Source organism: Knufia obscura, assembly GCF_036327395.1.
Source record: "Knufia obscura strain CCFEE 5817 isolate CBS 148926 chromosome Unknown scaffold_5, whole genome shotgun sequence".
NCBI lineage: Eukaryota > Fungi > Ascomycota > Eurotiomycetes > Chaetothyriales > Trichomeriaceae > Knufia > Knufia obscura.
Genome location: NW_027042691.1, coordinates 34,099 through 59,937, shown reverse-complemented (window position 1 = coordinate 59,937; position 25,839 = coordinate 34,099). Strand labels below are relative to the sequence as shown.

The window sequence follows — 25,839 nt, the reverse complement described above, 5'->3', positions numbered from 1 at the left end:
CTTCTTATTAACTATATAACTTATCTAAGAAAGAGAGGAAACTAAATATCAATTACTTTTAAGATATAACTACTATTAGTTAAAGAATACTTTAAAATTAATAATTAATAACGTTAAGATATAAGAGCGATAAGGTATAGTAATAAGGTTATAATACTTATTAATAAGGGTTATCGTTATAGCCTTATTCTTTAATATAAGTTAGTTATTATTTAAACGTAAAAGTTAAGGAAATTCGTAGGTATATATTACCGTTATACCTTACAAGAGGGTTATTTCCCTATACTAAATATTATATAAGCGATAAAAGTATACTACGGTATTTATTTTATAAATATAGGTAACCTATAGCCTTACTTTATATAGAAAAGACTTAGTTATATTATACTATTATACTACTCTTAACTAATATTATTACTAGTACTACTACTTTTATCTATACTACTACTACTATTTAAACTATTCTCTTATCCTTACTTTATTACGAACTTACCTAGCTTAATAATATACTACTAGAGTTACCTTATTCCTACTTACATTATAGTTATAAAGGTAGTAAGGCTAGTAATATTATACTTAAGCTAGTTAAGATAAAGAATTAATACCTATAACTTAGTATCGCTACTACCGTTTATTAGCTTATCTATTATATCTTTTACAGTAGTTATAGTACCTATAATCTCGCGGTTAGCCTCTAAAGAAGTAGTAGCTATTATCTCGCTACTACTACGATTAAGAATAGACTTAGTTATAGTCTTTATCTTCTTATTAATATTAAACTACTTCTTATTCTCTCTCTTAAGAAGATCGCTTAAGAACTTCTTTACTTTAACTACCTCTTTATCGATAAAGCCCTTCGGTAAAAACAGAAGATCGTTGTTATTAAGTAGCTTTATTTACTTCTAATAACGCTCCGTACGTTTCTCTATTATTAGTAATTAATAAGCTCGTTTTAGGGTAGAACTAAAGATTTACTTAAAGATAATACGCTTCTTAGCTAATTTAGCTACGGCTACCTTTCTCTTAGCTAGTACCTTATCTAAATCGAGCTTGTTAGGCGTTAAGCCGTACTCTAATAGCTTATTATTTAACTACTACTCTAATAGCGTCTAATTAGGTAAGGTCTAATACTTATAACCTACTTTAGAAGCCTATATCAATCCCCGTCGCGCCGTCTATTTCGAGTAATAATCGATTAGCTTAATTTAATTGCCTACTGTCGTCCGACGTCGTAGACAACTTCCCTATTGTTTACTGATGGAAGGTAACTCGGAAGAATTTAGGACCCAGTGAACGGATCAACCTCTAAAGTTGAGCACGATTGCACATTAGAGCCCCAATGTCATGCGAGGTCCGTCTTAAAAGCATCTCTACTATAGGTGAAGTTGTTGAGGTGAGTACATGTTGTACATTGTATCAAGTCTATCTATCCAGTCCCAAAATTACCGCTTAATACAAACGCACCTCCTTCTATGCTCGTGAAAATCGTGAAACGTACTCAAACAACACGCCCTATCCTTCTATGCAGCACCCGCCGTCATGTCAACCTTGATCTTCTCCCACCTCGGCGCAAATGCCAGGACTGTACTGACACAAGCAAGAGCGATCGCAATCGCAATTGGCACTCTAATGCCCTCCATGTACGCATCAAGAATTCCAGGAAGCTGCTCAGCAGTGAAAACATCCCTAAGCTCACTAGCACCAGTCGCAACAACAAGCCCAGGACTGACGTCAGGGACCTTCTCAGCGATGAGCTTGAGCATCTTGTTGGCCCAGCCTGCTTGACCCGCTGAGATCCAAATTGCTCCACCGACTGTCTGGAAGAACAGTATCATTGCCGAGGTTGATGAGAGATCAGATGGCTTGACCACACTTTGTCCGACAATGACTGGAATCTGGAAGATTAGTCCGAGACCGATGCCGGCCATGGCTTGGTATCCGAGCCACTCACCCGTGCCACTGTCAATCTCGAGCGTGTACAAGAGACCGCATGCGACAGCGGAGATGACAGAGCCGAGAATCATCCACGGAATGTAGAGACCAGTAATCGTGATGAGAATGCCAGAGGTGACAGTGAAAAGACTGGCACCGAGCACAAGGGGAAGGTTCTTGATGCCTGAATCTTGTGCTGAGTCGTTTCGTGTTGCTTGGAAGTAAATCGGGAGGTAGTACAGGAGCAAGAAGAACGACCCACCAACCACGAAGATGTATGCACACTGGGCGGCGATGGTTCGATCTTTGAGGAGGCGTCCTTGGAGGAGTGCTCGGTCACCACTGAAATATTCAATGGCGATAAAGCCGATGAGGAGGATGGCAAATACAACGAGCTCGGCGATGATGGTACCGCTGCTCCATGGCTCGGTGGTACCGCCCTTCTGGAGGGCAAGGAAGAGACAGACCATCGACGCCATGAGGACGAACGAGCCAGGGAGGTCGAGCTGCAGTATCTTCTCCTTCAGCGTTGCTGGTTGAGGGCGGGCCGCTTTGGGTGTTTTGAAGAAGACGAAGACGAAAGCACCTGCGACACCACCGATTGGCAGGTTGATGTAAAAGCACCAGCGCCATGTTAGGTTGTCTGTGAAAACACCGCCCAGAAGAGGTCCTATGACAGAGGCCAGGCCAAAAATGGCGCCGATCAAACCAGTAAAGGCAGGTCTTCTGGCAGGTGGAACGGAGAAAGCGATGATGGTGTATGATCCTGAAGCAATTCCAGCTCCACCTGCACCTGCAATTGCTCGTCCGACAATGAGAGTGGTGCTGTTGTTGGCGACGGCGCAGATGAGGGATCCGACCTCGAAGATGAAGATGCTGATAAGGAAACTTAATTTGAGAGGAAAATACTTGTATGCTTTGCCCCACGTCGACTGGAAGGCACCAAGCGTCAAGAAGAAGGCTGAACCATACCAGCCGACTTGGTCAACAGATTTGAATTGGTCAGTGATCCTTGGGATAGCGGTCGCAACAATGGTCATGTCTGATAGGTTAGTGAAAGACTGACACGCAGATGGAGAGCAGTTTACCTAGTGCGCAAAGGAAGACGGCCATCATCAGCGCGATTGTGATCATTGCTAATGGAAAAGCGCGTGGGAAGTCCGATGTATCGATGCGTGATAGCTCCTTTTCGAGAGCACCGGCAGGAATTCTTCCATCTTCTTGGTCGACGACATCTTTCTCGTTAAGACTGGCGGCATCTGTCCGTCGAGGTGTTTGAGGCAGTGGTGTTGGCTTGGACAGATCGGAGGAGGACACTGACGATGCGGAACTTGTGACGGCAGCCATGTCTAGAGGTAGTCAGGTACACAGGGAACTCGGGTGGCTGTTGGTGTGGGCTTGATGCAATGGACGATGCAGACGGCTTACACTGTGGCCAAATCCTGGATCTATATATCATGCTTCATCCGTCACAAAACTGGACGTGTGTGTAAAGGAAGGCCCGTGGAGCGTTATGGTGACTGTTGCAGATAATGGAACCATTTCGTCCGTATGGAGCCATAACGTTACGGTCCTATGAAAAGCCACAAAGACCGTTGCTTGCAAGCATGTTGCAGAACAAACGGCCAACGTGGTAAGTAAAGCGTTAGGACTTACCACAGAGGAGAACTGCTTGCAAGCCTTGCGGGTACGGAAGGAAGTTTCAACGTGTTGGGCTGAGTGAACAGGGAATTAGGAGTTATCCGGAGCAAGCACCAGGCGATGTCTTTTTGGCAGCTTGGAAGCTGATTGGTTGAGTCGGGATGAGCAGGTCGATATCTTGCCGAGTCTTTGTTCGGAACGGTCGAGTATTCAGATCTACCAGGGTGCCACGGCGGAGCCTCAGACTCATGTCCTACCCGAATACGGTCAGAGCTCACTTTAGAAGCACATGGCATTCTCCTTTCCGGTTGCCTAGATTCGGGCCTGATCCACATACCTCCCTTTGCAAGCGGACATATGTTCACATGCAGCCCTATGCTCTTCTTCAGGCTTACGGAAGCACAACAAACCCTTGAGGATGAGAGACGGACGAAAGACGGACGATCTAAGGAGGAAACTCCCCTGTCAAGGCCGGGCCTATGAGGCAGGCGCTTTGGCCGTGGAGATTGAATGTTCTTTGTCACTGCCTGATTTCTCGTTTAGGGGCACATTGCGAATCTCGCTGACTATGCTTGTGGTGAAACGACTACCACTTTCGTTTCGGTGGCTCTGAGACCACGCCCGTTGGCTCTTTTGCGTCAGGATGACTCAATATTCGTGTTCAAACATGCTCAATGTGCCATCAAATGTCAAAGTGTTGCGGTAAAGTAGCATCATTTTTCGTGATCTGTAGACTTTTGCAAAGAGTGTGATTGAGCGGAAAGAAAATGGTCCGGAACGTCCTCGTAAATGTTTCAACTGTCCGGGGTTTGGACGCTAATCGAGGTGTTTGTAGGGCGCGGTCACTTTAAGGGTTGGGAAGGCGCCGGGCATGGAAAGGAAAAGGTTCCAGTGCCAAGGACGATCAGAATGGTCCGGGTCTTTCGTCATCAGGATGCATGCACCTACCAAAAAGATTCCGAAAACGAGGTGCGTCTCCTGCAGGTGCTTGTGTACACCAGATTGCTACCTCAATTATCCCTCCGGCCCGTCATGGTGAAGCCCCTGTCCTTCAAGGGTGACAAGAGGCTCAAGAAGCGCAAGCACCATGAAGTCTCGCAGGGCCCTGCCGACGATAATGCGTCAACCAGTGTTGATCCAAGCGAAGATGATAGCTGGAGTATGCCAGCGAATGCTGGTGAACTGACCGGGCCAACAGTGATCGTTCTGCCTACCCTTCCTCCAACTTGTTTAGCATCAGATCCGAATGGCAATATCTTCGCTAGTCAACTCGAGAACATGATCGAAGGTGATCCTAAAACCGCCGAACCTCACAATGTCCAGCAGGTATGGGTTGCGAGCCGCGTTGCAGGGATGGCGCCCGAAGAGATCAGTTTTAAAGCCAGTCATGGCGGTTATTTGAGTTGCGACCAGTATGGCGTCCTTGGTGCAAAGAGGGAGGCTCGAGGCCGGGAGGAGACCTTCGTGATGGACAACATGATGGACGAAGATGGACGTTCGTGGTTCCAGCTTCGTACAGCGGCATCGAAACCGAAAGCAAAGCCAGAAGAGCAGAAGTATGTGAGCGCGACTACAGATAATGGCGTCAAGAAAGAGCAAGCGGTCGAGAAGGAAGTCGACGACGATAGTCGGTCTGTTTCCAAGAAGGTATCTATTTCCCTTCGCGGTGATGGTGAACCTTCCAGTGCAGACACGCGTGTCGTTTTGAGAATGCAGACAAGATTCAAGCCACAGACGGCCGAGACCAAAGAGGCAGCAAGAGTCAAGGAGAAAATCGGCAGAAAAGAGCTTGAGGCTTCGGCAGGAAGACTACTGACTGACGAAGAGGCTAAAAAGCTAAAAAGAGCTCACAAAGCTGGAGATCTTCAAGAAGCTCTTCTTGATGTGCGAGCAAAGGCAAAGCATGACAAGTATGCATGAGAGGTTAGGCCAGCTCAATTTATTATTGCTACACAGCCAGGTTCCAGGGACGGCATTTACCGATATGGTCCTCGAGGAGGTCAATATCCTGAACATGAACACTGTCACCGGATGGGATATTTGAGCCTCAAGCTGAATACTCCCTGTGTCACAGGTGTTGGTGCCGGCCTGAATCCGGATCGGTCCTTCAGAATACTGTATGAACAGCCGAAGTTGGATCCAAGTCCGACCTCGTAGCACACTTCGGACTTCGTTCCAGGTACCTCATTAGCATAACAATGCTGAGAATGGGTCGAAGACACCAACTCCTCCGTGGTGGGAGACAGGGAATCGTATTACAGTCTACCAAGAGCATGCGAAGATCAATGTGAAGCCAATGGCACTTGCAGCACCGAGACATGTTTCTCCTTGTCTTCATCACTACGAACAATACGCGTTATGTGTCTTTGTCAACATGGGTTCGAATCTGAGGTGCGCCATTGTACCTGGCGCGTCTCACGTACGTCTTTGTCCCTCACACAAAGCGGGCAACGCGACGACTTCACCAAGTGCAAGGTACTGTACGCCGCATAGCAGTATAGATACGATATTGCCTCTCGTGACATGGAACCTCTTGGACAAGGAGGCTCAGTAACGTTGTGACACCATGAGCCGGCTCATTATCACAACTAGAACCAGCATACCAGATATGTCGGATCTACAACTGCCCAGCCCAGCCTACAACACACCAGATATTCCAGATCTACAGTTGCCTGCCCCATATCTCGACATATCAGATATCCCAGCTTTACATCTACCCAGCCCGGCGCTGAGTGCCCTGCCACATCTCGAACTACCACCTCCTGCTCTGCCACCACCTACTACACCTTCAGACAAGGTGATCGCCCCACATTTCCACCTGAACTATCCATCCAGGATGCAGCGGAACCAGATCAACAGCATGAGTCAACAGCCAGCCGAAAGGGCCTCTCAAGGTTTCCCTCCTCTCACACCAGCCACTCTCTTCGATCAAGACCTGTATGACGATGATGCTCATCACCTTCATGGGAGACCTATACTCCAGGCCCAACTAGTCACCCTCCTTGACAGAATCGAAGCCACGGAACAAAATCGCCTCAAGATCCAGGAAAGGGCCCTGGTCAGTTTGAACCAGGGCCGCCCCACGAAAGCACGTGGTCTTGTCAATCTGGCTGCGAAGGAGCTGGTTGATATTGATGGGCTGCAGGCGCGACTCGATGAGCTTAAAGAGCGGTTGGGCTGTACAGCGGGGAATCTGGATTGGTATTCTGAGGCAATGACGTCGCGACCAGTGCAGTCTGCACAAGAGACGCTTACCATATACGCATCTGAAGGTGGAGTGTCAACTACCATTGCCAACGATGTAGACTACGATCTACCAACGGAGAGTGAGCGAGATCCTGTCACGGACTATACACCCGAGGATCTGGCGATGTTTCTGTCTGAGTCGGATATGGCGCTTGCTGATAGATTGTGGCTGGACAGGAGTAGCGACAGCAGTTACCAGTGCCCAAGTGAGTTAGAACAGGGGAATGCTTGTTACTTACTGGTTAGTGGTTAGGATTTCCTCACACGGTCAAACAGAATATGAGTAATCAATGAATAATCCTGAGACCACAAACATAAAATTAAACATACCTAAGTAGTATCCAGTCTGCTTCTATCGGTGCAGTGTGTTGTATTGCATATGTAAGTTAGTAGTTGATTGCAAATCATCTAAACCTTGGTGCCCTATTATTCTACCTGTTCGGTACTCGATGTTCAAATAGTGGCAGACGGCATGGGAGAGTGAATGGAATACGGCTCGTTTGACCCACCTGCAGTTGAGGCTTCTCTGGGACGGCACAGTCAAGTGAACACGTCTCTTCCACATCCATACGTGGTGCAAACCTCCAAGGTATCTCCCCAGCGCAAGCTATCTACTTGTCGATGTAAAAAGACGCATATATGGTATACATTTGTCTATATATACGAGTATCTGTACAAATAGATATTCAGAAGCAGGATTCCTCCTTCCTGAGACGATAATATATGCCAAAATAGATCAATATCCAACTTGATCCACCCAACGCCATGCTAACGTTATGCAAACCGTGACCTCATACCAATCGTAATTGCCGAATCAATCTACCAACCAATCGAGCTGATCCAATGATGACTTCCTTCTCCTGATGACCCTTCCGAAGACGTCGGGTGTCGGGGATAACTCCTACATCCTTTATCTCCGACCGACAGATCACCCACCTGTCATCCACATGCCATGCAACTCGGCCTAAGCATCTGCTTTCTGCTCCTGCTTCTGCTCCTGTTCCTGTTCCTGCTCCTGCTCCTGCTCCTGCTCCACTTCACTCTGCCTAATCAAACCCCGGCGCAACCCGCCCCACAACCCTCCTCCAAAGCGGCCGTCCAACATCCGCCTGCCGCGCTGTAGCCTCATCAACATGATACGCCTCGTCCTGCTGCCGTGCAAGCCGTTCCCTCCTCCACGCCCTGCGCGCAGCCGGTCCCTGCGCTGCGATATCAGATGGGACTGCTATTGTTTCGCGGCGCGTGTCGCGTGGTTCCGCGGGGTTAAGCTGGCCCATCTCGACATCGGTCGTGCGCATGTCGGAGAGCGCGTGGTCACTTCGTATTCGTGCAATGTCAGGCCGTGTATTCGACGCTGCACTCCCACCCTCAGGTGGCGGAGCGACGGGGTGTCCCGCCCCAACACGTAACCGTCTCTGCAGCCAGAGACTCGCGTGACCTGCACGATTCGTTGGAATTGGCTCGTCGCCAGCCGCCCTTGCAGCGGCAGCAGCCATACCTGCCCTGCGACGCTCGCGCATTCGGCGGACGAGACGTTCGCGACGGACCATGAGGTTCGTGACCTTGACAGGGCAGTAGCCTGCTGGCAGGGCGGACTTCTTGCACATGGGGCAGAGGGAGGAGTTGTCGCGGAGGAAGAGGTCTATGCATTCTGGGTGGAAGATGTGCAGGCAGGGGAGTTCGCGGACGGTGGAGGTGTGGGGGGTGAAATCGTCGAGGCAGATGGGGCAGGTTGTTTGGGAGAAGGAGGTTTCGTGTTGATGTTGATGGGATTGCGATTGCGATTGCTGCTGGGTGGGGTTTGAGGAGCGTTTTGAGGTTTTCTCGGCTAGGACTGCTGCTGGTGCTGGCGCTGGCGCTTCGACCTCGGGAGCGGCGGCAGCGGTAAATGTGTATTTTGGCATTTTGTCGATTAGTTCTTGAGGGACATTCATCTTTTTGATGCCGAGGGATTCGAGGTCTACTTCGCCGCGTTCGAGGCGGCGTTGGAGGACATTGCGCTGATGGCGTTGGATAATGTGCATTACTATGCTGGCTATTATTACTATTCCGAGGAGGACAGCGAGGACGATGATGAGGAAGATCCAGAGGGAGGGGACGTTTGTGCCGCCTTGGAGGTCGATGTGGGCGAAGAGACGGGGGTAGTCGCGGGGGTCAAATTGGTTGGCTAGGAGGTCGCCGTTGGGGACTTCGGTCATGTTGCCGGAGTAGAGGGCTAGTTGGTTGAGGATTTGGGATGCGGCTGTGTAGCTGATTGCGTAGATGGGGAATTGGTTGTCTGATTTCCAGTGGCCGCCGTCTGCGAGGGTCCAGGAGTCATCTCCGACGTCGGCGACGGCGTCGGGGGTGGAGGTGGATGGTTGAAAGGTGATTGCGCCGCGGACGGCGTCGGATCTTGCTTGTGCTAGGTATGCTTCGGTGCATTCCATTGAGGTTGTCCAGGGAAATACGGCGGTGAATGGGTAGTCTTGGTTTGAAGGGAAATCGGTGATTGTGGTGACATTTGCTGGGATGGTGTCGTTCGAGCCTGCGCAAGCCGGTGCGACGTCCGGACTGAGGGTTGGTACGTAGAGTAGTCCTTCGATAGCATCATAGTTGTTTGGGTTGTTCGAAGATAGTGTAGTGAAGGCATTCGATAAGCGAAGAGAGTACCCGAGATCGGACTAGACTGCGTAAGTGCCAGCTCTTGTATACTGAACAGCACATGTACATACGTTTATGATTCTTGCGCTTTTGGAATTATCATATTCGGGGTTCGGTACGATGATGGTGACGACTTGAACATCGTTGGCGGCTGTAGGTACCCGTCAGTCCCACGTTCTCTGCACAATGGCTTGTATCACATACACATTGTTCCGGATACGCCTCTTGTCGGCAACTTGTCTCTACTCCCTCTGTAATGCTGCTACTGTCCGGAAGGCCTTCGATACTGGATACCTCAGGTGCTGGCTGTGCTCGACTGCGTTACTGGCGCATCACGTAGTGATCGATCTTGCTGGGGTCGCCGACAGTGAAAAGAACGAGAGTGAAACCAGAGAAGAAGCCCAATAGCTCTGGTGTGCAGCAGCGATATGAATTTCACGCGGCGACTTTTAGGATAGCATGATGTTATCTACAATACTAGTAGAATAGACTCAGCCACTGCGATCTGAAGGAGTTTTGGAATCTTGAAGCCGGCACACCCGCCGACGAGTGTGATAGGCCTCGGACTCGATGACGCTTGGTGGGATCTCACCTGTGAATCGGGCTCGGTCCAGCGCCAATCCTGGGGATGGGCGCCGATAAGGAGTGACCCTTTCCTCTTTAAGGTAGCCCTGGCTCCTCTCGGCTGTTTTGCCACTCGGAGGAACTGGGATTTCACGGCGGCGTCTGTCACAGTATTGGCCCGCTCTCCGGGGTACCAGGTAAACCATAAACGCAGTTGATGTGGGCGCCTTACAGACTGCGCATTGAGCCTCAACTGTGATAACTGTCAACCAACCTTCGAGCACTCACGAGTACATGCTGATCAACAATCAGTTGACGCGGCTGTTTGGTGTGGGACATCATCCGTGGACTGTTGACCAGAGTCTGAAAGACACATTGTTGGTCAAATGCTGACACTACGCAATTCATGATATTATTATTGAAGAGGTTAAGCTCTGGTAAAGTCTGATCAAAATGCCTCCTCTTGGAAGTGCGAGCAAGAGTAAGAACAAACACGCCAAAGAAGCAAGACACTCGCGAAGCCGGAATACAACTCCCAGCTCAGTATTGAGTGCCACAGCCGCGCCCACTGGCACCACCCCATCCACAACTCCATTCCTCCAACTTGACACTTCGAAACTCCTCGTTGCTTCTCAGCCCAACTATGCCGAGATACTTGATCGTCTTGAAACCAAACCCGCAAACCTTGATCCCAAACAGCTACAGGATGTCATCGAGCAGTTGAAGCAATTGAGCGACTCTGCCGAGAAGAGGATAGATTCGTGTGAAAAAGCCATTCGCCTGATTCATGACCAGCTTAAGGATCTGGATGTCGAGCACAAGGAACGAGAGAGACAGGTTGAGCATGCTAAGAAACTCAAGGCAAAGAAGGATGAGTCTTCATCTCAGAAGAACCTGAAAGCGAAGAAGCGAAAAGACAGGGAGGTTGGTGAAGTCGAGATCAAGCGTGAAGGTATGTTCTGTCCCGCTTTACATTATGCGACTTTCACTCTAGTAGAGGTTCGAGTCTTTGCACTTGCGACCAGACCAAGATGTTTGCGCGCATTGACATGTTTACATTTCGGCCAAAGTGCTAACATCAACATCAGATGACACCAAATCCAAGCTCGGTCGAGCTTCAGAGACGCCTGGTCCACGAGATACACCTTCACCTTCCAAAAAGATAAAGCATAGCCCTGGCACTTCGTCCTTGTCAGAAGTCGCAACTTCACCCAAAGCCGCTTCAGACCCTCGCGCATCGCCTGCGCAATCCGACGAATCCATGGAGGAGAATCGAGTCGTACACAAGCCACCGCCGGTGCCTGCCCAAGGCTTCTTCCCCGATCCCCTCGCGCCCGACCCAATTATCTATCATATCCGAGATGTCACTCCTGACATGCCCGATGAAGAGAAAAAAGAGATATACAGTGTAACCTCATATCCAACAGTAGATTTGAGTGACCAAATAGCAGGAGGAGGCATTATACCCGACAAAGATTTCAGCAACGCCAGACCACAGAATCAGATCGCAGCAAACACTTTCCAGACCTTTGTCGAACCATATGTGAAGCCTTTGGCTGAAGAGGACATGGCATTCTTGAGAGAAAGAGGCGACAGAGTCACTCCTTTCCTGCCAATACCAAGGGGCAAGAGAAATTGGGAAGAGATCTGGGCCGAGGAGGATGGCAAGATGATTACTGATCAAATGGATCGTCTCTCCACTACTCAGCCGAGGGGAAACCTTGACGATATCGATGAAGACAACGTACACACAGATCAAGTATCAAGCGGCCCGTTAGCTAGCCGATTGATGTCATTGCTTAAATACGAGCATCGATCTCCTCTGAACGATATCAATGGCAATGACCTGAATGCATTTACCGATGGAAACGACACCATGGACCTTGATGGTCTGACGAATGGCAATGAGAACGAGAGGCCTCAAGCTTCTGCTACCAGCATAGCAGATCTGGCTGGAGGAAGATCTGCGCAAAAGCTGGACTATGTGCAGAGTGATGAGAGGATAAAGTCAGAGCTACGCTACCTGGGTCTGCTTGGACAGGAAGAAAATCCCGACTACGATGCTCACAACGACGATGGTATTGCTGAGCGATTGCGTCTGTTACAAGCTGAGTTGCGCCGCGTCATGCTGGTCAATGGCGCTCGCAAAGCTAGACTGCTAGACCTGGCGAAAGAACGATTGGCATACCAGGAATACAGCACTATTCATGATGATCTGGACAGCCAGGTACAACAAGCATATTTGAAACGAACACGAACACTGGGCAAGACAAAGAAGGGTGGTCCAGGCGGCAACAAGCCGAAACCGGGGTTAGCTTCCATGAACTTGAGCATTAATCGTGCGAGAGATATTGGAGATAATGCTCGCATGCTTATGGATCGCAGGAAGCGATGGCAAAATTGCATTGGGCCTGTCTTCAAAGACATGAAGCATGGCATACCTCGTAAAGACGAAACTATTTGGGAGCCAAAGCTTATGGAGTCTTACGAAAAGGCCGAGCTAGAAGCCATGGAGGAGGAAGGCGAGTGATCCGACATATCTACGAAAGGAACGGAATCATGAGCTCAATGTGTACAGCAAATACAAGGATACCCAACCACTGCAAGTCTGGTCGCTCAATCTTTTCTGTTTCTGCAACCGCGGGTTGACGCAAATGCGCTTGGTCCGTGCACACGCACATGCGCCTGCAACAACATTTGGTCCATGCGTCGGCAGTCGATTCTCCTCGCAACAGCACTAGCTGACTACACCCTCTGACATTGGCGAGTTCTCGTTTCAGCGTTAACGCATAAGTCTGCTGTGTGCAGACAGGTCAATGACATCCTGAGAAGTCTGCTGTTAACAACCTCGAGGTGGAACTGCATACTGTTAGTGGAGGTATTGCCTCCTGCCAAGGCGCTCTTCCTATGAATTGACATTTAAAGCTACCGATGCCTCATGATCTAAATACTGTTCTGTACGCTCGAATGCTTGTTTATCAACAATTATTGACTACTCTGGGCGTAGACTCTGTTATCAGCAGCATGCTGAAAATTATTATTTCAGCTTCTTACAATGGTCCGGCGACGTCCACGCTATTGCCAGCGCTTGTGTCTTGGAAAGCATCAACCTCTCGGTAACCAGGACCTGACCCAAAGCGGCTGCTCCGTGAAGCCATGAATAGCGTTCGACACAATCTCATAATGGCTCCTTTGTGCTTGTTCCTCGACTACTCTTACGGAACGGGTGGTCAGACAAGGGATACGATCTATTCCGGCTACCTCGAATTTCGGCAGCATCGGCCATGTCGAGGACGAACCTCACACGGTGAGATCTGCGATCCTCGACTTTCCGCATAATCTTTAACGCGCAAGTCTACCTTGCCATGGTTGACCGACGGCGCTGGCCTACCGCAGCAGCCCTCCGTAACTTATCATCTCGATTTTGGGGCACTCACACTCTGAGTTTCAATCGTGATGACCTCCCTGAAGCGACTCAAGAAATAGCTTACGAGCAAGACGGGAGCAGAAATCCTAATCAACTACTCACGGTTGGCGACCGCGTTCGCGAGCTCTACTGGTCAGCTTTACAGTTCGAATCCAACGAAGAGCATCTTTGGCATTTCGATCGGCTTCTAGGCTTCGGCTCATTCGGGCTTGTGGCCTCCTATGAAAAGCGCGACCCTGACGGGCAGGTGCTGGATGTACGTGAAGAACGTTTCTTGGGTGATGGGGGATAACTAACTCGTGGGTCGCAGATAATAGCCACCAAGTCCGAACTGGCCCGTGATGATCTAGCCGTCAACAACCTTCGAGTCGATCTCTCCAGAGAGGCGTACCACCTCGCTGAGCTCAACGAACGCAACTCAGGCCGAATTCTAGGCCTTCGAGGATACAAGTATCTTACGAGCGACGCATCTGTCATGACAGGCCAGCGGTTCGAACCACCTGAAGGCGAGTATTACCCAACACCGCTGTATCGAGAATGGCGGTCCTTTCTGGAGTTATGTGACCTTGGAAATCTATATGGCTTCATCTTGAAGTACAAAGCATGGGGCTATCACCTGCCCGAAGCGTTCATCTGGTGGACCTTCCTTCAGCTTATGGAAGCCTGTAAGAGCATGGGTGTCGACTCGAACAACCATTTCACGTACGAAGGTCCCGAGAAACTCAACTTTCCCTGGCCCAAAAGTTACATGCTACACAACGACATGAAAGAGGAAAACATTTTTGTTAAACCGCAGCCGGAGAACACAGCATGGCAGTCGCCGTACAATACCTATCCTTTCATTCACCTTGCCGATTTCGGGCTCAGCGAGGTCACGGCCATCGATGCCCCTACCAACAAAGCATCCAAGATAAATACAGGAACCCTTCCATTCCTTTCTCCGGTAAGTCGTCACCATGGTTCCGCGCGCTCAAGATGTCCTAACGAGAATTTACTTGCAGGAGAAGAGGAAGCTTGAGATGGAAAGTTCTTTCTACCCATTCACCGAGTACTTGCGGCGCTCGCCTATGAGGTCGCAATCCGGACTTCCCTTGAACAAGCGCAGTCATCCAGTCAGTGCAGAATCAAATGTATGGGGCGTCGGCGCGATCATCTACCTCCTTATGACACTGCGTGACGGCGAAGAACTCAGCAGAATCGTCGATCGGAAACTCGATTACAGAGCCCCGAGCAAGCCCAACCCTCCACCTAGCTGGGATGTTCTTGACCTAAACGACTTTGGCCCAGGCCCTGGCACCAATGAGAGTGAGGACTACAGTCCACAGCTCAAGCAGGCTGTCATGATGTGTACTCGCATTGTGCCTTCACAAAGACCAGACCCTGGTGCGATGATCGAGCGCCTGAAGTTTTACATGGATCTAGAAGTGCAGCGTCTAAATCATGAATTCAATGGTAACCAGCAAGAAATCTACGAGCAGACGAAGCTCAACATGACCCACGACGACTGGAACCAGACGCCTCGAGGACCCTTCTGGCAAGACATTGGTGTCTCACTTACACCACCCCTCGTCAGGCCTGCAGGCGCTGACTGGCTGAATTATTTCTGGATAGAATTCTGGAATCACTGCGATAAGTTCGTACATGCCGATGAGGCACGTCTCATCCCTCCGACCGCATGTCAGGCCGTCAATATGGGACAGGACTATCTCTGCAAGGACTTCATCGGCCAACCAAACACACCCGGACAGGTAGCGGACGTGGTGTACTACCCGTACCAGTATAACCAAGTCCACTCATATCACAGTCGCACATTCTTCCCACCTGGAGGACGAGCTATTGGACCTCGAACACAACTGGAACAGCTAGCACAACAAGGGGCGCCTGGGGCGGCACCTCAACGGCAACAGACGGCACCTCCACCAACAGCGGAGCAAATAGCGGCTTACCAAGCTGACGTCGATGAAATCACAAGGCAGGAAGAAGCACGACAAGTGGCATCGGTGCAACAGGAGCGGCAGCAGATGCTGCAGCAAGCAACGCAGCGGATGATAGCACTTCGTCAACGACTACAGCAACGGCAGCAATTCGCGCCTGCTCGACCACCACCAGTGCCACCGACACAGCAGGGTGCACAAGGACAATTCCAGGCGCCACCACAACAGCAGGGGTGGACGCCGGAGATGATACAACAGAGACAACAATTGCTGGCTGTGATGCAGCAGCAGCAGCAACAACAGCAATACCAGCCAGGACAACAGCCCCAAGCACCACAAGGGCAAAACTACACAGATGATACCGCGAACCGTTTTGACTACACGTTTTTCGACTCCGACATGGAAGGGATGTGAGAGCGAGCGACGGACGTGGGCACGATCGCTAGTTCGCTGGAGGATGTAGCTTGTACAGATATTGACAGGATGCGGCTGGTGGACAGAGCAAACCAGCATTATCGAGATACGATAGAATGGCTCATATCAGAATTTGGTTCATGTTACGCATTCTTTGATAGTCACGCAACACTTCCTTCCGCGCAGCGTATCCTCTGTTGTATGTACCGTACAGTTACATACCATCGCAAAGCAGATCTGCCGTCTTTGCAGTAATTACTTTGTGCTTGCTGCAGTGTCCAAATCTACCAATGAAAGTCATTCTAGCGGCCACGGGTCGAGGACAGGAGAGAACCGACAACCGTGGCGCCCCGACTCGAGTCACGGTCCTTGGTGTGGTTGCTTGGCATTTTACTAGGTTGTAGGCAAGTTGCTGTGAACTTGTTTCCTCTTCTGAAGATATTCCATGGGAGGAGTGAGCTTAATTACATGGCGAGGACACGTATGTTGCCTGTAATGAGGTTTCTATTGTGATAATCGGCGTACCTTCTGTGCTGAAGTAGTAAGCTTTAGTATATCCGGAAGCTACTGCTTGATGTGCTCGGCTTAACTTACCACGGAACAAGAGATTTGCCAAGCATTGGCGGACGTTGAATGACGAAATATGCCAAGGATGGGCGGATCACCTGCAAACAGCGGGTAGCAATTGCCTCCGAAGAAAATATCCTATCCGCCTTGCCGACGCATAAGCAGTATCGCAATCAGACAAGCGTCGACAAGCCTGCAGCGCAGAACTTACAAAGATGGGGCTGTGTGAAAGCTATCGGTATCTGGGGCGGCGAGATCTTTGGAATGCGGACATGGCAATCTCAAAGTTTGATAGCTCACACAGGTTAAGCTTTGCGTCTCAACGTGACGACATACGATGCAATAACAATAATACTTCGCTCTTACCCTACAATCTACTCAGCATATCATCTTATCAGTTTAGCCTGGCAGCCACGACTTAATAACTAGCCAACACCTCATCCGCCACCTTCATTCTTATCTTTAATCGCAACACCACCACCACCTACGACAAAATGGCCTCCGAATCATCATCAGAGGGCTTCCTCCAATACCACGAACCAGGCAGTACGTCATTCCCATCCCCGTTTCCAACCCTAACCCCAACCACCACAACCTACTAACACTAACACCCCCCAGTCGTCGACATCCTAACCATAATCTCCTTCTTCACCTTCCTCTCCGTCGCCTCCTACATCTCCGCCAAAGTAATCCGCGCCGGCATAATCGGCCAGATCGCCGTCGGAATCATCTACGGCGTCCCCCTCGCCAACATCCTCCAACACACCTGGCAAGAAACCTTCCTGTACCTCGGGTACATCGGGCTGATCCTCATCATCTTCGAGGGCGGACTCACGGCGCGTCTGGATTTGCTGAGGGCAAACTTCACGCTCAGTTTATGTGGTGCTGCGACGGGCGTGATTCTGCCGATTGGTCTGAGTTACTTATTGCTGTTTCTGGGGTTCGGGTATGGCGCGGTTGAGACGTTCATTATCGGGGCGGCGCTTAGTGCTACGAGTTTGGGCACGACGTTCGCGGTGATTAGCGGGGCGAGTAAGGTTGTTGATTTGAGTCAGACGAGGGTTGGGGCTATCCTTGTCAGTGCGGCTGTTATCGACGATGTGACGGGTCTCGTGATGTCGAGTGTTATCCATGATTTGGGGTCTCTAAGCGGCGGAAACGTCAATCTCGGCTGGCTGATCGGACGACCGATTCTCGCGTCCGCGCTCATGGCAATTCTGACGCCTGTGCTGAGTAAGTGGGTTCTTGCCCCGCTGTTCAGGAAGTACATTGAGCGGCGGTTCGCGGCGTACGATCACCTGTCCAACATCATACTGATGATCCTGGTGCTCTGCGCGTTCATCTCGATCGCGGCGTACGCGGGGACGAGTGTGCTCTTTGGAGCGTTCCTGGCGGGTTCGTTCCTGACGTATCTACCCAGCAAGCATCCCGAGGGACCGTTTGTGGTGTTGAGTCGGGAGCAGGGGGAGCGCGAGAGACATAAGAGCCCGACGTTCGTGCATACGTTCGAGTGTTATGTGTTGGATGCGCTGGAGTATGTGCTTGGCCCGTTGTTCTTCGCGAGTATTGGGTTTGCGATTCCGTTTTTGGACTTGTGGACCGGAGAGGCGGTTTGGAGGGGTGTTGTATACACGCTTCTTATGCTGGTTGGGAAGTTCCTTGTTGGGATTTGGATTCCAATTTGGTCGATGTTCGAGAGTCGGAAGGGGAAGAAACAGGATGGGGAAGAGGAGAAGGAGGCGAGTGCCGAGGCTGGGATGGCTGATGCTGATGCTGATGGAAGTGGGAAGAATGTCGAGTCGCCGCTGAAGGGTTCGTTGATGCCTGCGCTTTTGCTTGGTATGGCTATGGTGGCACGAGGGGAGATTGGATTGCTGATTGTGCAGATTGGATATAATCAGACGAATTATGTGTCTGAGGCGGGATTTTTGACGGCTATTTGGGCTATTCTGCTGAATACGATTTTGGGGCCTGTCGCGGTGGGGATGGTGGTTAAGTATAAGGGGAAGCCGATTAGTGATGGGTTGTGGGGTCTTGTTCGTGATCAAAAGTAGAGATCATGGCTTGTACTTGGCGTCTGCTAGTCGTATTCTTCTATAGGAGGACAATGAGTATTCTTCGAACATCACTGATCAGGTGGCTTTGTCTCACCTTGCCTATGGGCCACCGCGGCTGCACGGGCGACCACCTGGGCATGTGGTACGTATCGGAATGGCATGACTATCTTACGTGCGCGCTGTGGATCTAAGTTTTGCGCGGTCTAGAATATGATAGAATACAGTTAGTATACATCAGTTTTCGAGCTGTTGTTTTTACCATTCACATCACGATCTGTCTCCTTCGCGTGCGCCTACACCTACACCCACATTCGTGCGGAGTAGAACTGAATCTGCTCTGCGCATCCATAACCTACAATGAGCGACTGTACTGGAGCTCCGTCTCCCGACTCTAGCTACTCTCCCTGCATAGGCGCCCTGTCATGACGCAGGTAGGCGAGTCTCTCCTCGTGTAGACGCTCCAATATTGGCTTTGAGGGCGTTGGTGACGGAGGTGGAGAGGTTGTTGCTGTCGCATAATTCGTATGTTTAGACCAAGGCTGGGAAAGTGAGTGTGAATATGCACTCTGTGGACGATGCGACTTTCCGACCTGACGTATAGGTTTGGGGATGTCGGCATTCATGACAAGCTGTGCTTCTTCCTTCCAGTCGTTGGAGGTTGCTTGCTTTGGCTGCTTGATTCCAGTTTCAAAACTTGGAGGTGGAGGTGGCTCCGATGCTTGGGCGACAGTAAATGGAGGGGCTGAGGGTCTGATGTTTAGTGAAATGTCGTAGTCGAGCCCGAAGGTTGTGCCGGTGAGCCTGGTTGTCATGAAGACGAGGAGTAGGATTGAGCAAGCTACTGCGGCTTTGGCTGCCCGTGTGAGGAAGAGTGTCATGTTGGACTCGTGCTGTTATAGACAGAGCGCGTAAGGCTCGATGGGTTGCGGTGTACTTGGTAGTGAGATACCTCAGACCGTCCGCATGGCTCAGGTTGGTGATGCGCTGCAAGGCTCGTAGACTGTTCAAGAATACAAGCTTTGGTTGTTAGATGTTGCAGCTCCGGTATGGCTGAAGGGCGATCTGGCCATGGATGAAGCCTGCTCAGTAAGAGGCTTCTTGTGGGTTGATGAGAGTTCCAGGCTAGCAATGTGATTTGTGATCCTTGCTGACACCTGATCTCGACTGACCACATAACTCCTTTGATGAATGCGGTGCCTGCTTCTCTGCTCGTTATCCCTTCCGCTCCCAGAACTCCGCAGTCATGCCTAAGGCATCGGGTGTGCTTGCGCGTTGAGAGTGATTGGCCAGAACAATATGCCGATAGGGGTTGATTGGCTGAGAACCATTTCGAAAATTGGGAAACGAAGGGATACCCCTACCGGCTAGAGGTGGCACAGGCCTCAGCCGCGTTTCAAGCCTATACCAAAGATGAGAACATGCAAAAGTTGTCGGGTTCCTTAGACAGCGCGGCCGGATGCTAGCCGTGTCGTGCACGAGCTTCGAAGGACAGAGAGCTTGTCTGCGACTGAATAGTTCTGGCACATGGCATGGTGAGCAGGCATCAGAAGATTCAGGTCAGGGGTGGGCTTTGTTGAGGCTGAATATCCAATCAAGCCCATGTTTGTTGGTCTTGGCTTTCGCCAAGCACTTCCTAAGCGAACACGATGCACTCCATCGTTGCCTCAGCTCGCCTCAGGATGAATGCAAGGGCCAAAGTGCATCCTTCGGGAATCAGTCTCGTTCAGTCAGCCCGACCTTTGGCGAGCGAGGCGGCAAGCCAGTAGTAAAAAAAAATGCGGACACCAAAATCAATGTCAAATTCAAGCTCGGGCTCAATTTAGGCTAGTGCTCCCCATGGTTACAGGCACTTCCTTCGACTTTAGGCGCTGGCTTCCGGGCACGCTTTTCCCCAGTAAATTTGGTGTCCGCATCTTTTTTACTACTGGCTTGGCGGTCGGCAAGCGAACCTGAACATTTTGGATACGGTGCGCCGTAGTCCACCTTAAAGCCCTTATATTCCCACCAACGATAGGTGATCTTTCTATAGGTTTAGTACTCTGAAGAGTGGCTATAATAGTATTTCGAGGTCAGGGAATCACATATCATAGTTTCAACACAGCTTGTCTCTCAAAAACAAAGCATTCCGCTGATGCAGAATAAACCGAGTTGAGTGAGTGTACGGTTGGGCAGACCAAAATGTCCCAGTTTGCTTGCCGACCGCCTCGGCGAGTCAGTACATGAAATGTCGCGCTGTAGAAGCAGATATCCTGCACATTTCCCTGCATCCCGAGAACAATCTCACGCGCATTGTACGATTACCATCGCTGTGTCGAATGCCAGAATCCGGATCTCTACTCATCATGAACGAGGATTGTTGTTGTAACCAGTGAAAGCTCAACCGATCATCTTCCTGGTGATGGCCTATCTTCGGAACGGCTGACTTGGGGGTCGAAGTTCGATTCCTGAACTGATGCAGTGGACGCAGCAATAAGTGCCTCGCGAGCTGCACTGCCACCGCCAACCGCAGCGGAGATCAAGGAGGAGAAGATGATCTACAAGCTGGAGCAGGATGAGCTGCGAAGGCAGAAGGTGTCTGGTGGGGTGTTCAAGGTGTGATAATACGACCCAGCGCGGGTGGCTTCTCGCGTTCAGGGCACGAGATTCAAGGACGAGAAATAATGATAGATGAAAAATGTCCTCACAGCCAAACACAGCGACCTGGATTGGTAGCGAATAAACCCCGTTCGTGTCGTATGTCTATACCTCTATGCTCTAAATGCCTCGTTCGCCTCGATCATCCGCCCACCAAACCCATCAGCACCGATGCTTCGCACAGTCCCGTCCTCGTCTTCGTAAATCATCCTCCTCCCCAGGCCAGACTCCACATTGACGCCTAAAGCACCAAAGCGAGCTTCAACCTTTCCAACCAACGTTTCTCCAATTCTGTAGAGAGGAGTCATTCTCGAAGGCCGCCTCTTCAAATATCCCTCCTCTATATCGCTCGGCACATCGAAGCCGTATAACCTGATGCTCTTGAGCTTGGGGAACTCCGCAGCCTCGTCCCCAAGCAAGATTGGTAAGACCCGTTCCACAAAATTCCGATATCCAGGGCCATAGGGGTATAAGATCAGGTACTCTGCGTCACCCGTTGAGTCTGCCTCGATTTCTTCCGCCATGGGGCGCTGGTCAATCACTAGGTGCTCGAGCGAGGATCGACACGCCGCCATGAGTCTACGCCATTCTTCGAGGATTTGCTGCTCGGAGACAGGCGACACATAAACGTCAGGCTCGTGGTGGTGTTGGTCGCCCTTTGATGATTCGGCGGGGCGAATGAGAGACAGATGCGTGAGGGACGTGAAGCTGTTGAGTAGGTCTGTGTCAAGCAGAGCGGCTAGGGCGCGTGGTGCAATCTGCTCATGGTCGAAGGATTCGTCGGAGGCGGACGAGCTGATATCGATAGATGATGAAGATGAAGCGTCATCATCTGGGCTTGGCTCATCTGGTCCTGGAGGTGGATTCTCTCTGCAATAGCGGTTGATACCTCCGATCGGACGGTCGAGGAGTGCAAGCTCCAAGTCTTCAATTGTCGATGCGCGCTGACAGAGGTATATCACGAGCTTTTTGGGGACGTAGCCTCGAAGGTGAAGCGTGTGGAGCTTGGTCAGGGGCAGGTGATCTTCCGACTGGAAAGCATCGGTGGCTGCGTCCCAAATATGGAAGTCGTAGGGCCATTTCACGATGAGCTCGAGATGTTCAAGGTTCTGAAAGAGCGCGAGTACAGACCAGCAGTTGTCGATTCTGAGTTCGTCGCGGTTCAATTCGACTGTCAGGCACAAGAAGCGAACCTTTTGCGCGAGGGTCTTGTAATGGGCCCGCGTCCACGGATCAGCAGATGACATTGCCTCAGTAAAAGTCTTGAAGAACCAGAAGGCACTCTCGCAGTATGCATCGTCTTGCCGGTCGTATTCATCTTCGAGATAGTAGCTGTCAAGGTTAAGAGCATGGTACAACCTGTTTGAGTGGAAATCTCGATTGACGGCGAAGTCGAACTCTTCTTCGTACTGATAGTACTCGTGATAACCCGGTCGATGAAGCTCAATTTTCGTCCAGATCAATGGCTCAACGTGCTGATGCAGGGCTTTATTGGCTCTCATCAGCCGCGTAAGACTGTCATGGTTGAGGAAGTCGAAAATACGAGCTCTGATCTCGGGAGGGAGAGACTCCAGTGCCATGGCCAAGAGAGTAACAGTGTTGTTGCAAAACCGTCCTCTCTGTGGACGTCAGTGGTAGTGTTAGATGTCGGTTGAAGGCATTCGTCGTGTATAAAGTGATTGTAACCATTGGAGCGACGACATGCCAAGCATGGCGCCTGAAGCAGCTTGCTGCGCCTAGAACTATCTTGTTTGCACCAACAAATCGAAGGATAGGGGTAAGCTTTAGGCATGGTAGATCTCATCTTGGTGGAGATCTCAGGCTTGGGTTGGTATCGACTTAGTCTTGGCAGGTTTCGAAGCTAAGATTAGGCTTATCGAAGCTTTCTGCCAAATCCTGTGATGCTCCTTGTCCTTGTCCCTTTCCAACCTTCAGCAGCCCTGACAGTCTTGATGGTCGAAGGGCCCGGATCAAACCGCAAACAGGTTCATCACTCAGAATGTCGCATCTGGACAGACGTAACGAACGCACCCGATTCTATGGAAGTTCTCCGGAGAAGCAGGTACATTACACGAGAAGTCGAAGCAGGTGCTCTTGCATCCTTTATCGCAGACCACTCAACAAGCCTGAGCTGCATGAATAAGCGAAAACCACGTGTCAGGTACATGACAAAGGTCTAGAACCCCCGCCTTTTCCTCAACGGCTTCTCCATGATACACTTCATCGAGCTCGGCTCCCTGTCGGCTATGTATTCCTGTGAACCTTCGCAGGCCGAGGTGCCTCTTACATCTGCTTTGAACGAGTATTGTTCAAGCGATGAATGCACGATGATCAAAGTGAAGACCCATGTGGCGTTGTCTACACCATTACCAGCAGACGGCCATATCAGACATGTCGAGTCAGTACAGGAGTCTCAGCGCTCCCGGACGTTCCCCGCTTGCTGTTCTTGCCGGTCTCAAGCCGTGTTGCGTGATCACGTTCAAGGCGCCCATACTCAGGAGGATGATATAAACGAGTACTCGTCTTTCGGCGGTGCTCGTGTATTCACTTGATGTATCAGACCTGAAGGAGGTGTCTCATCATCCGGCTCCAGCTATCATATAGACGAGTACACGCAATGTTCGGCTCCAAGCGGCATTTCAATGGCTGGAATTTCTTCATCTGCTGGTTGGTGTCGCTGGGCCAACTAGCGTTCGGCTATCCAGCTTCAATCATTGGCACCACCCTCGCCCAGCCTTCCTTCCTAGTGTACATGAAGCTGGTTGATCCTGCTACTGGAGAATTGACACCTGGTGCAGATCAGTTGATTGGCGCCACATCTGGCGTCTTCCAGGTATACCTCCTCCAATCTCGCCGAGTGTTACGTACTAAACTTGGCAACAGGCAGGAGCGTTCTTCAATGTGTTCATTGCAGGATGGGTCATGGATCGGTGGGGCAGAAAAGCTGGCTTTTTGTGGTGTTCGCTGCTATCGTTGTTCGGAGGCGCCCTTCTGTGCGGCAGCAGAAATATCGCCATGTTCGTGGTTGCTCGCTTCATTGCCGGAGGCGGCAGTTGGGGCTTTCTGTCAGTCAGTATGTCGGCCCTCTCATCCATCACGCCAGCACGTCTAACACAGTCATCTAGCACCAACGTACACAGCGGAGCTCGCTCCACCTGATTTGCGAGGCCTACTGGTAGGTCTTAACGGCATCAACATCGCCCTTGGCTATGGACTAGCATCCTACATGGGTCTGGCCTTCTTCTACACAAGCGACCCGGTATCCCAATGGCGCACCCCACTAGGTATAGCGCTGATCTGGCCAGTGCTGATGCTCCTTGTCTGCTTCATTGCTCCCGAGTCTCCACGATTCTTGCTGATGAAAGGACGAGTCGAGGAGGCCAAGGCCATCACACTCAGGCTGCACCGGATGAAGAATGACCCGGACGATGAGTTCGCCAGAGGCGAATTCTATCAGATGGCTAAGCAAGCCGAGATTGATCGAACATTGGATCCTAGTTGGGTGAGTCAAGTGCCTGAACCGCACTCCCCATGACTGACATGAACAGCTCGAGATGTTCAAGCGACCATCCTACCGCAAGCGCTGCATTCTGGCGATGTCTTTCGCCTTCATTGGTCAAAGCACTGGCGTACTAGTATTGAACAATTACGGTCCAACGATCTACGGAGCGCTTGGCTATGATACAGAGTACCAGTTGATCTTTCAGTGCGGCTGGATCTCGGTCGGCATCATCTTCAATGCCCTTGGAGCTCTCATCATGGACTGGACGGGTCGTCGACCATTGTTACTGATCGGCGTTGGCGGATGCTGCCTGTCCCTGATCTTGGAAGCGGCCATGGTTGCTACTTACGCCGAGACAAACAGTGGAAATCAGGCTGGCCTCCGGATGGGAGTCGCGGCGGCTTACATATTCCTGGCATTTTACTCGGTCGGTGTGGACGTTGCAGGCGTGGTCTTCTACTCAGAGCTATTCCCGAATCACATTCGTGCCAAGGGTATCGCCCTGAGTATTGCTGTCATCGCGCTCACGGATTTGGTGTACCTCCAAGCTACGGCGACGGCTTTTGCAAACATCGGTTGGAAGTTCTATCTCATTTTCATCATCATATCTGGACTGGGCACGATTTTCGTGTACTTCGTGTTGCCGGAGACCAAGGGCATACCGTTGGAAGAGATGGCAGCAGTGTTTGGCGATACAGATGATATTGCTGTTTACTCAGCCGATATTCATCTCGACCATACCACACACGAGGTGATCGTCGACGAACATGGAGAAAGTCAGGTGAGAAGGAGGTCCGCTCGTGACGTCGAGTCCGCGACCAACGGTGCAGCCGGGACGGAGAAGCATGGCACCGAGTCTGCGGCACATGTTGACAAGGTCTGAAACGAGAGGGTAGCTTAAGGGTTACCCAACAACAGTCTTTTTCGACGATGTTCAGTCAGCCCTCGGACGATGCGGGAACCGCAAGTGTGTGAGAAACTCCTTGAACTCAATACAAGAGGGGAGATCCCCCTCGGACCATACGGAAATCGCTCATTAAATGGAACGTACTTAGAGCCTTGCTCCTTTATGCTCCATCGCCTTCCTCGCGGCAACGTCCTCTTCCTCTCGAATCAGATTTCACAAACAACTCCGCCTGCGTAGCCTCTCTGCTCCCAACGGATCGATACCCTCAAGACCTTCCAGAGTATGACTGATTCATCCCGTCAACTCATGGACCCCTGTGCACGATGACTATCATGCAAGGCATACCTACCACACCACTCGCACTATAACAT

The 25,839-nt window shown here is 50.7% G+C and overlaps 10 protein-coding genes across 10 annotated transcripts; 6 read left to right on the top strand and 4 right to left on the bottom strand.

The window, feature by feature from the left end:
• Positions 1-1,520: 1,520 nt before the first annotated feature.
• On the bottom strand, positions 1,521-3,279 carry PMZ80_004819 (uncharacterized protein; the record flags this gene model as incomplete). The annotated part of the gene is made up of 2 exons (XM_064873242.1): positions 1,521-2,974; positions 3,021-3,279. 2 exons carry the CDS (start codon positions 3,277-3,279, stop codon positions 1,521-1,523), a joined length of 1,713 nt encoding a protein of 570 aa, XP_064730346.1.
• Positions 3,280-4,605: 1,326 nt separating this feature from the next.
• PMZ80_004818 (uncharacterized protein) lies at positions 4,606-5,493 on the top strand (the record flags this gene model as incomplete). Its single annotated transcript, XM_064873241.1, has 1 exon — positions 4,606-5,493. The coding sequence occupies one exon, from the start codon at positions 4,606-4,608 to the stop codon at positions 5,491-5,493; it is 888 nt and encodes a 295-aa protein (XP_064730345.1).
• Positions 5,494-6,139: 646 nt separating this feature from the next.
• Positions 6,140-7,303, top strand: PMZ80_004817 (uncharacterized protein; the record flags this gene model as incomplete). The annotated part of the gene is made up of 2 exons (XM_064873240.1): positions 6,140-7,025; positions 7,281-7,303. 2 exons carry the CDS (start codon positions 6,140-6,142, stop codon positions 7,301-7,303), a joined length of 909 nt encoding a protein of 302 aa, XP_064730344.1.
• Positions 7,304-7,865: 562 nt separating this feature from the next.
• PMZ80_004816 (uncharacterized protein) lies at positions 7,866-9,670 on the bottom strand (the record flags this gene model as incomplete). Its single annotated transcript, XM_064873239.1, has 3 exons — positions 7,866-9,482; positions 9,534-9,613; positions 9,667-9,670. 3 exons carry the CDS (start codon positions 9,668-9,670, stop codon positions 7,866-7,868), a joined length of 1,701 nt encoding a protein of 566 aa, XP_064730343.1.
• An 809-nt stretch (positions 9,671-10,479) lies between these two features.
• On the top strand, positions 10,480-12,556 carry NGG1 (Transcriptional regulator; the record flags this gene model as incomplete). Its single annotated transcript, XM_064873238.1, has 2 exons — positions 10,480-10,978; positions 11,115-12,556. 2 exons carry the CDS (start codon positions 10,480-10,482, stop codon positions 12,554-12,556), a joined length of 1,941 nt encoding a protein of 646 aa, XP_064730342.1.
• Positions 12,557-13,391: 835 nt separating this feature from the next.
• PMZ80_004814 (uncharacterized protein) lies at positions 13,392-15,801 on the top strand (the record flags this gene model as incomplete). The annotated part of the gene is made up of 3 exons (XM_064873237.1): positions 13,392-13,709; positions 13,764-14,396; positions 14,455-15,801. The coding sequence occupies 3 exons, from the start codon at positions 13,392-13,394 to the stop codon at positions 15,799-15,801; spliced, it is 2,298 nt and encodes a 765-aa protein (XP_064730341.1).
• Positions 15,802-16,862: 1,061 nt separating this feature from the next.
• Positions 16,863-18,422, top strand: PMZ80_004813 (uncharacterized protein; the record flags this gene model as incomplete). The annotated part of the gene is made up of 2 exons (XM_064873236.1): positions 16,863-16,914; positions 16,987-18,422. The coding sequence occupies 2 exons, from the start codon at positions 16,863-16,865 to the stop codon at positions 18,420-18,422; spliced, it is 1,488 nt and encodes a 495-aa protein (XP_064730340.1).
• A 398-nt stretch (positions 18,423-18,820) lies between these two features.
• PMZ80_004812 (uncharacterized protein) lies at positions 18,821-19,303 on the bottom strand (the record flags this gene model as incomplete). Its single annotated transcript, XM_064873235.1, has 1 exon — positions 18,821-19,303. One exon carries the CDS (start codon positions 19,301-19,303, stop codon positions 18,821-18,823), a length of 483 nt encoding a protein of 160 aa, XP_064730339.1.
• Positions 19,304-21,172: 1,869 nt separating this feature from the next.
• PMZ80_004811 (uncharacterized protein) lies at positions 21,173-22,639 on the bottom strand (the record flags this gene model as incomplete). Its single annotated transcript, XM_064873234.1, has 1 exon — positions 21,173-22,639. The coding sequence occupies one exon, from the start codon at positions 22,637-22,639 to the stop codon at positions 21,173-21,175; it is 1,467 nt and encodes a 488-aa protein (XP_064730338.1).
• A 1,037-nt stretch (positions 22,640-23,676) lies between these two features.
• PMZ80_004810 (uncharacterized protein) lies at positions 23,677-25,444 on the top strand (the record flags this gene model as incomplete). Its single annotated transcript, XM_064873233.1, has 4 exons — positions 23,677-23,892; positions 23,943-24,132; positions 24,185-24,561; positions 24,608-25,444. 4 exons carry the CDS (start codon positions 23,677-23,679, stop codon positions 25,442-25,444), a joined length of 1,620 nt encoding a protein of 539 aa, XP_064730337.1.
• Between the last annotated feature and the right edge of the window lie 395 nt (positions 25,445-25,839).